Source organism: Mastigoproctus giganteus, chromosome 12 (assembly GCF_048544385.1).
Source record: "Mastigoproctus giganteus isolate SK-2022 chromosome 12, ASM4854438v1, whole genome shotgun sequence".
Taxonomy (NCBI): domain Eukaryota; kingdom Metazoa; phylum Arthropoda; class Arachnida; order Uropygi; family Thelyphonidae; genus Mastigoproctus; species Mastigoproctus giganteus.
In genome coordinates, this window is record NC_143586.1 from 11,920,929 (window position 1) to 11,934,616 (window position 13,688).

The 13,688-nt window shown below is 35.8% G+C and overlaps 1 protein-coding gene across 1 annotated transcript in view; it reads left to right on the plus strand.

Moving 5' to 3' along the window:
• Positions 1–11,627, plus strand: part of LOC150076688 (uncharacterized) — a 29,505-nt gene extending 17,878 nt beyond the window's left edge. The window contains exons 3-4 of the mRNA XM_090386166.1: positions 5,491–5,650; positions 10,888–11,627. Coding sequence (XP_090242292.1) covers positions 5,491–5,650; positions 10,888–11,224 — 497 coding nt within the window. The 3' untranslated portion in view covers positions 11,225–11,627. The remainder of the gene's footprint in view (positions 1–5,490; positions 5,651–10,887) is intronic.
• Positions 11,628–13,688: the final 2,061 nt, after the last annotated feature.

The window sequence follows — 13,688 nt, forward strand, 5'->3', positions numbered from 1 at the left end:
TTCTATAGCTTTAGACTAGAGGTCTGCAACCTTTTTAGGCCGTAATGTGTTATTAAAAAGACCGCACCATTTCTAAATTTTGATTTTGCAAGAGGGCCCACCATTATTAAGTTTTTTCATATTTATACCTTAAAATTTGTTTTCGGCTGGCATACCATGATGTATTTACGGGTGTCGAGAGGAAGGGTCAAGTGGGTATGCTGATGCGGGCCTAGGCATCGTATGGAGGCAGTGGGGAAAGGCGGATAAAAGCCATCAGTTAGAGAAAAGGAAGGAAATGGTGGGCCAGGTGAAGTTGTTTGTCCTAGAGGTAAAAGTCAGTGCTAGCTTTTTTTTTTTTTTTTTTTGCTGAACCTGTGTATGCCGTCCTTTTTGCATCATTTGCCACTATTAATACTAGTACTAAAACAGTGGAATCCTTTTAATTAATTCTGCTTTGATCAGTCTTAAAAATAAATAAATAAAATAATATTTATTGTATTGTGCAGTGTAAGGGAAAAATATACAATTCATATACCAACACCAACGTTGCAGTCTGGGGCTTGACATTACAAATATTAATAGGGTATACAGATCAATTACGTTTGATACAATTAGATGAGTTGATAAAATTTGGCATTAAGATAAGTACAGTGAGGTACTAATTAGGAAAAGGACAGTGAGGATGAAAGCTTATAACAATTATTAAAAAAATATATGTGCGTAGACATAACAATAGTAATGTTCTAAGACAAATGAGGTCATAGTTTAAAAGGTCCACAAAAAATACACAACACAACTAGAGAAAACACAACACATGATTAGGAAAACTGAATTGTATTAGTTGCCAAGGTCATATTTACAGTGTTTCATCCATTAGGCACATTGACAGCGATTTTTGGTACTAGTGTCCGTCACAAACTTGTTTTAGTCGACCTCTAGTAGTGAAAGGGTGTGAATGATCGAAAGTTATTGTGCCGGTAGAAATCAATCCGAAAACCTTCGCTGATTTCTTATTAGTTGCAGGTGGATTTCACACTGGGGTTGCCACAGGACAACATCTCAAAAATAACTCGGGATAGATATGACCCTGACAAACATTATAATTATAGTCGTGAGGCATCTCTAGTTAATTAGTTGCTGTAGTCTTGGAATCTGCGCTTGGCTGGCTATTTCAGTAGTCTGTTGTTGTGGGGGTAGGTAAGGTTTATAAGTTACCCACTTGAGTATTCAGTATTCCATGGAAAAGATATTTCTTTAAGGTGAGGACTGCAGAGGCCCATACTTCCGCACCATACAGAACTACAGATTGACGATATCTGGATATAATTTGTATGTCGTGGACTTGGAGTTGTTGCTTTTCTCTCCAACGTAGTCTATTTAACTTGTTACAATCATCTTAATATGGTCAGAGAACCTAAACTAGAGTCAAAAACGACACCAAGAACTTTGACTATCGAGACTGGAACAGTATATGGGGGGGGATATACAAGAGTTTCCCACAGAATAAGTGTTATATGATTATTTAAGTGAAAAGATCATCGATACTGATTTATCCGGATTAAGGTGCAGGCCAGAGAGCTTCGGGTAAGTACGAAGCCAGGTTCAGTAGCTTATTATTTATGGTGCTAGTCATTTGTGCTGCATTTCTAGATAGTGGTATCTACCCCAGAACCTTAATATTATTTGCGTACAGAAGAAATTCGTTCTGTTCAACCTTATTTGAAGAACATCTCTAGAATATGCAAACGATAATCCAAGGATACCGACAACCATTCGAACTGTACAAAGTAACAGCAGTAACTAGACGCGCAACATGTCGGGGTTCAAGAACAAATTCATCCATGATCGCACCGTAATTAATATGAACTCTGACTCTTGATGTCCTGTGTTTGATTTTTGGAGATGATCAATTTTCATCAAAAATCTGTTGGCATTTTGTTTCTGAATCATACCCCCTGTTTTATCACTATTTATCATAAATTATTTTCTTTAAAAATTATAAAGTTATTTTCTATAAAATGCGAACTTCTTGAATCGTGCCTTAATAATCGAATTTCAATTTTGCCCTCTTTCGTTTTTGATTCAATTTACAGAACTGTCATGGGTAAGGCAAAAAGTGCTTAACATGAGGATGGGTCTGCAAGATATGCTTCTCAAATAATTTTGGCTGGTTGGAGGAGGGGAAAAGTCTAAAAACTTGGCAATACCAAGGTTTTAGGTATTAATTGACCTTTATTGGCACTTTTGGTTATTTTCTATTACCCATCTTCTAATTTTGGCTCCAAAAATTTGCACTTTTTTCAGTTTTTGTTAACACTTGAAATAATTTAAGTTGTAAGAATGAACAATCAATACTTTGTTATCAAAGCTTAAAAATTATTTCTATGGAATAAAAACAAATTTTCTGTTATATCAGGCTAAATAAAAAGGGGGAAAAAAATACCACCACTCTACCAATTTATTGCATAGATAAATTTCAATTTAAACTTCCAACGGTTACAGAGAGAAAGAGATGCCTCAGATAATAATGGGAAGTATGCCATTAAGAATTCTGCTGCAGGACTATTGCAGTAATAAAGGTAGCTGGGGTTGTGCTTTATTATACATTATAGCTGATAGAATGTGCATGCCTGAAACATTTTCCCAGTTCCCTATGAGATGAAAGTCTGTTTGCCTCTGAGCAGTACACTTTTTTTTCTTTTTTTTTTTTAATTTCTTTATAAAGTCAAACAGGTTTTTATTAGGGTAATCCTTTAGTGGAAAAACTTGCTCACACAAGAGCAGAGATCAGGGATATGCTGCCAAAAATTTTTAACAAGGGGGGGGGGGCTCTCGAAAAGAATTTCAGCTAAAGGTCATCCATGGTTAAAATAGCGTGTTTGGTTTATCAACCTAATTTTTTAACAACCTGCTAATGTGGTCACCCTGCTGCTCACGTGTGTACAAGTGCGACTAATGTTTTGTTTGTGCAACATATACATATATATATTTTTTTCATTTTAAAATGTAAAATTTATTTTTAATAAATAAATTAACACATAACACATTGCATACAGCCCTTGGCGCATTATGGCCATAGTTGCCGATGCATCTAATAAATCCCTAAACCAACAATAACAACATACAGCCTTTTATTAAACATAATACACTACACATTGCATAACAACATATTTTATTACACATAACACATTTTATTAAACTGTTGTTATGCAGATTTCAGGGCAAGTTACTGCTATGGATAAAGGGATGGTTGAGTGGAAGAAGACAGAGTGATTATCAATGGGCACTGCTCTTCGTGGACTAATTATCAGTGGTCTCCCAGGGATCAGTGCTGGGCCTGTTGTTGTTTTCAATATTTATGAATAATATTGATGAAGGTATATCAGGCTTAATGTCTAAGTTTGCAAATGATACAAAAGTTGGCAGGGTGGTTAATGACAGTAATCAGGATGAGCTACTACAAAAAAGATTAGGAAAATTAGGTCTATGGGCTGAGAAATGGCAGTTGAAGTTTAACATTAACAAATCCAAAGTACTGCATATGAATAGCAGTAACCACCCCAGTGTAATTTATGAACTGTGTGGTACTGCACTAAGGGTAGTGGAGAATGAAAAAAGACCTGGGGTAATTGTGCAGGCAGACATGCTACCAGGACAGCTCGTTAGCTTTTGTCAATGACACCCAGAAACTTTGCTAGTAGGGATAAGTAGGTGATTATCCCTTTGTACAAGGCCATGGTTTAGGCCTCACTTTAGGAAGGATGTAGACCTACTGGGACAGGTGCAGAGAAAGACAACCAGATTGGAAAAGGGAACAAAAGGGTGCTCTTACCAAGAAAGGCTTCAGTTCTGCAAATTGCAGCAGCTGGAGACTAGGCATCTGTAGGGAGTTTTGTCTGAGGTGTTTAAGGCCCTGAACGGATTGAGTAAGCTAAATTGATGGATTGAGTTAATGACATTCTTCCACTTACTGTGATTATACACAGAAGGGGCCACAAATTCAAGTTGAGGAAGGTTGGTTGCAGAATGTCTGAAAGTTTGCCTTCAGCCAGTAGGTGGTTGACTGTTGGAACAGGCTTTCATCTGTTGTTATGGAAGTGGATGATTTGAATAAATTCAAGGAAGAACTAGACAAATTCTTGGAGGGTATGGACTGATAAAGTATGTAGGTTTTTTTTTTTTTTTTTTTATGTTTTTATTTGGCTAATGCCAGCTTGCATTCTTGCATCATTTGCCCTACTACTATTACTACTACTTTTTTTGTAAAATGAATTTGTCTTATTAACTTTTCTGATATGATTAACATTAATCATGGCTAAAAGGCCATTACATCCCATTTAGCTTATGTTGGAATTGTATTTAGTTGAATTAATAATGTCCATGAATACTTCCCATTTATCACTTGTATATGTGCTAAATGGGAAATATTAAGTGCTGTTATTCTAGAGGCTACTAACTTTTTTATACCACTAATCTGTCACTTATTCTAAAATTCATGTTGTGTGGGAGTCATTAATTTTTTTGAATTGAGCTCCAGAATTTTTGTAGAAAATCGAAAGAAACCTTCCAGAAAATTTTTTTCATTATCCCAAAAGGCACTGTGAGTGAACTTATAGTTTTAAGCTGGGTTTGTTGTTTGTTATTTGGTTTTTAGGAGCATTAGCAACCAAGGCCATATTGCTCCGGGAATATGCGGTGGTCATTCCCTGACCTATCCGCATCCTCCGTATTTGGTGGTGATGGGCTCGAACCCGGGTCTAATCAAGAAGTGTGTGCTACGCACTGCTGCTCCTTCCCACCTGGCTACAGAGGCGCCCTTAAGCTGGGTGAACTAGTTTTAAAGTGCAAAAGAGTTAAAAAATAAACACACCCATAAATGTGTTTGTTTCTTTGTTTACTAGTTCACCAGTGGCACACTATTCATTGTAATCATCAGGCCTATTTCCAGGCTGTTCCTAGTGTTCATTTAAAAAACCATCCCCAAAAAGTTGACTCACAAAATAACCTTTTTTTTTTTTTTTTTTTATGAAAACCCCGAACATGAGAGGTATTATTTAGTTGTCTTCCTTTTTTGAACACCACAAACACAGTAGGTGTTCAAATGTCTTTGTATAAAAAAATGGCAAATTCTTAGCAATGATTCTGGTATGAGTCTCCATTATCATCAACATTAGTTGATCTTAAATGCAGCATTTCATATGAACTAATATCAGTCAGAACATGTTTAGGACCATAGGGTTGAACATCTGTATGAACGGAGTGTGCACTTTGTCAGCACTAGGAGAATTCTTTGAAAACCTGTTTGGAATAAAATGGATAACTAACCTGAAATTTTTATTCGATTCTGTTCAGAATAGAAACTTCAGGTTTGTTTCACTACTTGTTCTTTATTTCACAAATTGTACTTACTGACATGTATATAGGCAAAAGTTATTTTGGCTTTTCCTATATATATCTTAATTTGGAAATTTTGATATCTAATTTGAATATTTTTGTTGTATTCTATAGCCCTCTTATATCCAGATATTCCCCTCCGTCCTCCACCACCATCTTACCAAGCTTCCATGCAGGAATATCGGCTTCGCCACATGCTAATGGAAAGAGTATTACAAGGGAACCCTCCTCTAGCACCACCAGCATATAGGCCACTTGGTAATTTTCATCACAGGTAATTTTTTTTTGTTTTTCTCTTGGTTTTGTTAGATAATTCTTCAAATCTTTTCTTTCCACAAATATTAATTATTACACTAATTATACTAAATACACTAAATATTAATTAACAATTGATTATTATATGACTTTCTTTTCTGTAAAATAAAAGAAAAAGCATTTAAACTAACAAACCAAAACGTAATTGTTTTAAAATGTGCAGATAATGCAGAAAATTAATTGAAAGATATTTTATTAAAAACACTTTTGTGACTGAACTGATTTATTATTTCTAAGAGACAGAAACATAATCTGATAGTTATAATGTTATAGATGTAGTTGGTATCAGGAAAAGAGAAATTAGTTCTTTAAAATATTGGAAGCTTTGACTTAGCAATTCTAACATTATTATTTTAAATAAGAAAAACATCATTATAGCACATTTCTTTCATTAATGCCAGAAATAAATAATAATTAATAGAAACGTATATTTCTCGTCATATTACAAAGCGTCTGAGTGTTAGGAGGGAAAATGAATGCTATATGAGCACTAATGAACACTGAATAATAAGTATGCGGAACCACACTTACTAATGCTAACTTTTCTAAAAGATTATTTATTTCACAGATTGTAACAATTAGCAAATGATGCAAGAAAACAAATTTATAACATCAGCCAAAAAAAAAACACTCTATTCCCTCCAATAGCTCTCTTCAATTTATTTAAGCTGTCAATTTCCAAAGCAAAACGTTTGTTCCCACAATCAACCACCTGCTGGCTAAAGGCAAACTTCCACATATCATCTATTCTGCAACCATCCTTCCTCAGTTCGAATTTATGTCCCTTTTGTGTGTAATCTGAACAAGAGAAAGAATTCCATCAGCACTGTGTGTGCTCAATCCATTGAAAGCCTTAAACACCTCAGTCAGATCACCTTGCAAGTGCCAAGTTTCCTGACACTGTAAATTGCAGAGCCAAAGCTCTTCTTGGTAGGAGCACCCCATTATTCCCCTCGCTAATCTTGTTGCTCTTTCCTGTACTTGTTCCAGCAGCTCTGCATTCTTCCTAAAATGAGACCTCCAGACTTGTATGCATTACTCAAGGTGTGGCCTGACCATCGCTTTATATAAAGGGGTAATCACTTCCTTATCCCTGCTAGCAAAATTCCTGCATATTACTGACAAAACCCCATGAACTGGCCTGGCATCATGTCTGCATTGGTCAGAAAACTTTATATCTGACTGCACAATTACTCCCCAGATCTTTTTCATTTCACAGTACTGCACATGGGGTTACTGCTACCCATATGCAGTACTTTGCATTTGTCGGTGTTAAACTTCAATTGCCTTTTCTCATCCCATCTACTGACTTTTCTATAACCTGTTGCAGTAGCATATCATCATTCCTGTCATTAACCACCATGCCAACCTTTGTATCATCTGCAAACTTGGACATTAAGCATGATATTCCTTTGTCAAATATCATTGATAAATACAGAAAACAACAATGGGTTTAACATCAAACCCTGGATGACTCTACTAATAACATTAGTCTATGAAGAGGAGTGTCCATTATTACCACTCTATCTTCTCCCACTCAACCATCCCCATATTCATAGCATTGACTTGCCCTTAATGCCACACTATTCCAAAGCTTTCCCAAAATCCTAGTATATGATATCAAAATTATTTTTTGCCTCCAGTTCTTTTATGACCACATCGTAGTATCCAATCAAATCGGTCAGACAGGATTTCCTCTTAACAAATCTATGCTATATCTGAAATGTAATTGCAGCCTTGTCTGGATGACCCTGCATTACTTCTTTTTACTCCATTATTTTCCTTGAAACAGAAGTTAAACTAATAGATCTGTAATTACTCATGTCCCTCTTTGATCACCCTTTGTGAAATGGAAATGTGCAAATGTATCCCTTTGGGATACATTTGCACTTCTCCATTCTGCAGGGATCTCCACTGAATCCAAGGATGCTCTCATAATTATGGCTAAGGGTTTGCTACTTCCTTTGCTGCCTCCTTTAATATAACTGGATAGATTCCATCCACCCTAGGTGCCTTCGTTATGTTTAACTTCAACAATTTCTCCTCCACTTTGCTCTCAGTTATTACAAAACCATTAACTCCCTGTTAGAGTTTGATAAGCTTCTGATCTCCACTTCCCCAGAATTTCTCATTTGTGAATGCAGATGCAAAATACTCATTCAGTTTGTCAGCTACACGAGTGAGATCATCAACAGTCGAACCATCGATATGAAGGATACTAATCTGATTCATCCCCTTCCTTCCAGAGTTGATATAAGTAAAGAAGTTGATGCTGTTTTTCTTTGTATCTTTTGACAAAGATTTCTTGTAATTTGCCTTTGCTTGCTTAACCTCTAGTTTATATCTATCGTAGGCTTCTGTGTCACCTGATAATTTATATGCATCCCATGCATTTTTTTCTCTGCCATGAGCCTCGTTAGTTCATTTGACATGCATTTAAGTCTAAATCTTGAACAGTATTTCTTAGTTGGTATGAAAAGGCTAATAGCTTCCAAGATTAATTCAGTAAAGGCTTCCCATTTAGAATTTGCTTTTGGTATCATCGTCAGTTGGTCCCACTGTATAGAATTTCAAAACTGTCTGAGACCACTGTAGTCACCTTTTAGAAAAGCATAAATCCTTCCATTTACCCTTGATAGTAGTTACATCTTTAATTAATTAAATCCCAATCAATACACTGTGATCACTGCCATACAGTGGTTCTTTTATCTGTAGATTCTTAATACAATAATCGTGGTTGATAATCAGATCAAGGGTATTATTCCCTCTTGTTGCCTCTCTGACATGCTGCTGTAGAAATAAATCCACAAACATCTTACTAGTTTGTGAGTGACCAAGCCACAAGTTTTGTTCAATACCTGGAAAGTTAAAATCTGCCATTATAAGACATTATGATTTACTGGCCCACTCTGTATCTCTAAAGTTGTTTGTTGTACTCATTAGGCCTAAACTCACTCCTACTTTAATTTTTGCTTTCCCAGTGCTTATGTCAACATTGCACTGGCCACTCATGTCAACTGAATGCACTGCCTTAGATTTTATGTGCTTTTAACTAAGTGCAGCTTGACAGATTATGGAAGCCATTTTCACAAATAAGTTTTGTTCAATGATGGATCATTATTAATGAGGTAAAAGTTTGTGGGAATATATGAAGGAAATTTAAAAAGTTTATGGCTTGAATATGAAAGATATATATGAGTAGTCTGGTAATATGTTACTTTTCAATATAGTCCACTTTGGAGTCAATAAACATCTGCTACCAATGGTGCAATGCATTGGTCCCATCTGTGAAGAAAGTTTTCTCTTGGGCCTCCAGGAATGTACCCACTGCAAAGTCAGATGATGCCAGATCTGGTAATATGGGGGATGGTCCAAGATTTCAAAGCTGCACTCAGCTTTGAAATCTTGTGCGGCCATGGCAATAACAGAATTGTGAGCAGGCTCATCATACTGGTGGAACAAGACCCTTTTGATAAAATTTTCCTCAGGTGTTTGTTTTTGCTTTTATACAAATTACTTGCAAGGTCTGAATAATATTCCCCTGTGACTGTCTGGCCTTTCTGAAAATAATCCACTAGCCACACTCCATCAGCATTCTAAAAAACCAGTGATTTCTTCTTCCATCACCTTGATGGAAGAAGAAATCATCTTGGCTTTCTTTAAAAGTCAGAGAAGAGTTGTTTCCACTGCTTGGGCTGCTCCTTTACCACTGGCTGAAAATGATGGATCCATGTCTATTCCATTGCAAGGAAATTTGCTGGATTTGCGTGACTTGGTGACTCTTATGCCATTTGATCTGCTATCAACAAATTTGAGACCCTTCATGCCGATATCATTTCACAGCAAGATATGGTACACACATTCAGTGAGGCATCCAAGATGCTGGCAGTGTACCGAACTGTTACTCATTGATCACTTATTGCCAGATAATGCATCAACAACTTCCGAAGTGATGGACGTTGCAGGTATTCCATATTGTGGGTCATCTTCAAGACTCTTTCTCCCATGTTTAAATTTTGCTGCTCACTTCTTAACCATGCAGTACATAGTATTAGCATTGGTAGAGGCATATGATGCAAGAAAGCAAGCTTATGCAGCATCAGCCAAAAAAAAAAAAAAAAAAAAAAAGCACTTCCACTTCACCCCTCCGTTTGTTTGAAATACCTGTCCAGCTGAGCAAATTAGTAGAAAGGGGCATTCTCTCCCAAATTCTCATGTAACCAAATTGGCATTAGTCCCCTTTTTTCTCCACATATTGGATGATGGATGACTGTATGGTGACTGATTTTATCACTCTTTCCTCATTCAATAGTTTTATCGACTTCATAACTTGTAATTAAAAAAAGATTATTGCATGAAACTTGGTGGGTTACTATTTGAAGTGTTATACATTTAAGTACAGAAATTTTTAACACTGATCCAATGCCCTTTCATACTCACGCCATGAACTTTTCAAATGTCCCTCATATGTATATATTAAATTTTTAGATATGGTTACATGTACAGCAAAAATGCCCTCTTTGACATAAATTGGCATTATTATATCAGAGGCAGTGCCCACATACATACAGCAGACTCCTGCTAGCCACTATCGGCTAAGTAGTGGCAAGAAGATTATGCACTACTTTTTTTTTATTGTATGATGTGGCAATACACGAAGGAACCAGTTTTTTTTCCTGCTTCTTTCGTGTATCGTGGCTGTGAGATCCAACCGGATAGTGCGGCACCATCGTGATATCCAAGCCCAAGGCGGGATTTGAACCCATGACCTTTAGGCTGCCAGGCAGGCACTTTACCCACCTGGCTAGCCCGGTCAGCTACGCACTACTAGAGCAAATAATAATATGTTTGTTTCAGTGGGCTCTTGCAGCAACTGTTTTAATGCTGTATCCTCAGTGTGAGGAATATTGGATATCATAGCATTTCTGTAAAAAATAGTTTATTTTCTAGAATAACCTAACTTACAGGTAGACAAAGAGAATAGGGAGTGGGCTCTCTGTACATGTTTCTTTTTGTGGGCAGGCTACTCCAAACATATCTCATGGATGCTTTTGGAGAAGCAACAGAGTGCCTCTGATAGCTTATAATATTTTGTACTAGACCTTTGCCAAGATTACTATAAAATAAGTTTTGTATTTAAACTTTTAATTCTGTGCTAAACAATATAAATAAATATTTCTGTTTTAATTTTTCTAGGCCACCACCGCCGCCACCACCATTACAAAATCATGGTGAACCAGATTACAGCCGACCTCCCAGTTATACATCACGTGCCAATTCATTGGAAATTATACATCAACCATCCACTGGACCAGATGACAGAAGATCTCCCGTTACAATAAGTCGAAGAGATGTGCGGGACAACCAAAGCTCTTTTAAGGCCACACATATGGACAAGAAAAGTGCAAGATCCAGTGCAAGCCTAGTCACTCCTCAGTCTTTCCAGACCACTAGTACTATCACTGCTGATATCTGCAGGCTACAGTTGCCAACATCCAGAGATAGTCAGATTGAAATTGTGGCCCATGTGTGAACAGTATATTAACTTATGTGTTATGAGGAACAAAATCATGAGTGTTGATGTAAAATTAATGACTTGTATAGAGAGATAACTAAATGATGCTGCTGCTCTTACAAAGCATGAGAACATATTTAAAGAAATCAGAGTCTTTTAAAACTTTTAACACTTGGTACTGTAATCTGTATTTTGGCTGCCAACAGTTTGCATGTTAGATGTATATAGTGAAATTTTTTGAAATTTTGAGTGGAAAATTGTTTCTATATTTTGACTCTGAGTGTAGTATTTTTCTCCTGCAGTTGGTACAGGTATTGGTCAGAGGTCATAACAGATCACAGTATATGTATGTATGTATGTATGTATATTTGTTCCAGTTTTAGAGCAGCAACTTTAAAAGTGTAAATATTTTTCCTGTAAAGATAGCAAGTGCCTATGTCGTGTAAATAATATGTAAGGTGAATAAAGTCATGTAGTAGAATTTCTATAATTGTTTAAAAAGTTTTCACATCTCCAAATACCATTAAATTATAACAGAAATTATATTACGATGAGCAGGATACGTTAAGTACACTTAAATTTACAATTTGGTTTATTTATTTTTGGTAGAATTAGATTCATCATAAAAGGTATCCAGTTTATGTTAAAAAATATTTAACCATCTAGCTCAGTGTTTCTCAACCTTTTTGTTGCTGCAGCACACTTTTAAGACACTAAAATTTTGTGGCACACTACGCTACACTCACTACTATACTCATATATTCACAAACGGGATGTTATTTCTATTGGGTATATTTAATAATACACTTATTATTTGTGTAGTATAGGTGAACAGATCTAGTACTAGGAATAAAAATGTGACATCACATTGACTGCTGGAAGGTGCTTGGATTGGTCCAGTGTAAATAAACCAATTTGTTGTTTGAATTAATTTTTATTATAAAACTTGGATTTATTAATTTTTTTAATTTGCATTTTCCATGGCACACTTGGAGCATACTTTCGGTACACAGGGTGAGAAACACTGATCTAGCTCTTCAAATTAATTCTCTCACGCGAGAGAATTAATTAGAATATTCGATCGTAATCAGTAAAGAAAGTTTTTAAAAATATTTTACCTAAATTAGTATTCTTATAATCTTCATTATAATTATTGTAATAGCTGTGGAATGAAGTCTGTCCTCTATTGAACGTCTGTCTTTCTGCCCATGCAACAACTCAACTCCCAGTGGACAGATTTTCATGAGATTATATATTTTGTTCTTTGAGAAAGATTTGCCAATCCATCCCAAATTTCATTAACCTTCCATCATTCACACTCTCAATTTAACTTACATGGCATCTGTTAGATATCCTGTTTTATTTCATTTATAAAAAAATAATTTTTAGCTTTTTTACTAAATCAAAAATGGTGATCTCTTAATTATAATTTGCTAAATACAATTAAAAAATACTGAATGAAAATAAATGAGAGAAACCAATAATAACAATAAAGTTTTTATTGTATATTTTTAGAATTTTAAAGGTTACTGATCCTCTGGATTGAAACTGAAATGCTTGCATGGAATCTGGCAGATGCAAAATCTATCTTTATTAACTGTTAATTTAGCTGGTGAAATCAAAGCTCTACAGCAAAATTAGACAGATGCCTATCACTGGCACTTCACAGGTGTCATGTGGGGATAGGAACTGCCTATAAATGCTTTTTCTTGGCATTTGTGAAATGCCACATACACAAAAAAAATTAATGAAAAAGTGTAATCTTTCAGATCCCATGCTAGCAACAGAAGATTAAAATCAGACAAATAGAATTTTGGCAATCATTTATTTTTTTCATACAGTTTGTATGTAAAAAAAAATTTTAAGTAAGACTAAATGCAACTGGGCATAATAATTTTAAGAGTTATAATTATCTATATAATATAGGTGTAAAAACACCATAGACAACTCTTAAAGGAAAAAACTACAATAGTAGTGTAAAAGGCATCATTTCAACTGTATCTCATATTGTGCTCATCCTTCACAACGAGTTACCATGTACTGCACTACCTCAAATAAGTAACGCTTAACTAATAGAGAAGGGTGCTGTTACATATTCTCGGTGAGCACCACCACCCAGATGGCACCGTTTCAAAGCTTGTTGGCCTTTCATTGGTGGGTGGGCAGACACCCTGGTATTGCAAACATGACAATATTGTAGGATTATCTTCACAACTGGGTTGTCATGTTTGCAATACCAGGGTGTCTCTCCACCCACCAATGAAAGGCCAACAAGCCTTGAAACAGTGCCATCTGGATGGTGGTGCTCACCAAGAATAAGTAACAGTACTCTTGTCTATTAGTGAAGCGTTATTTATTCGAGGTAGTGCAGTACATGGTAACTTGTTGTGAAGGATGAGCACAATATGAGATACAGTTGAAATGATGCCTTTTACACTACTATTGTAGTTTTTTACTTTAAGAGTTATCTATGGCGTTTTTA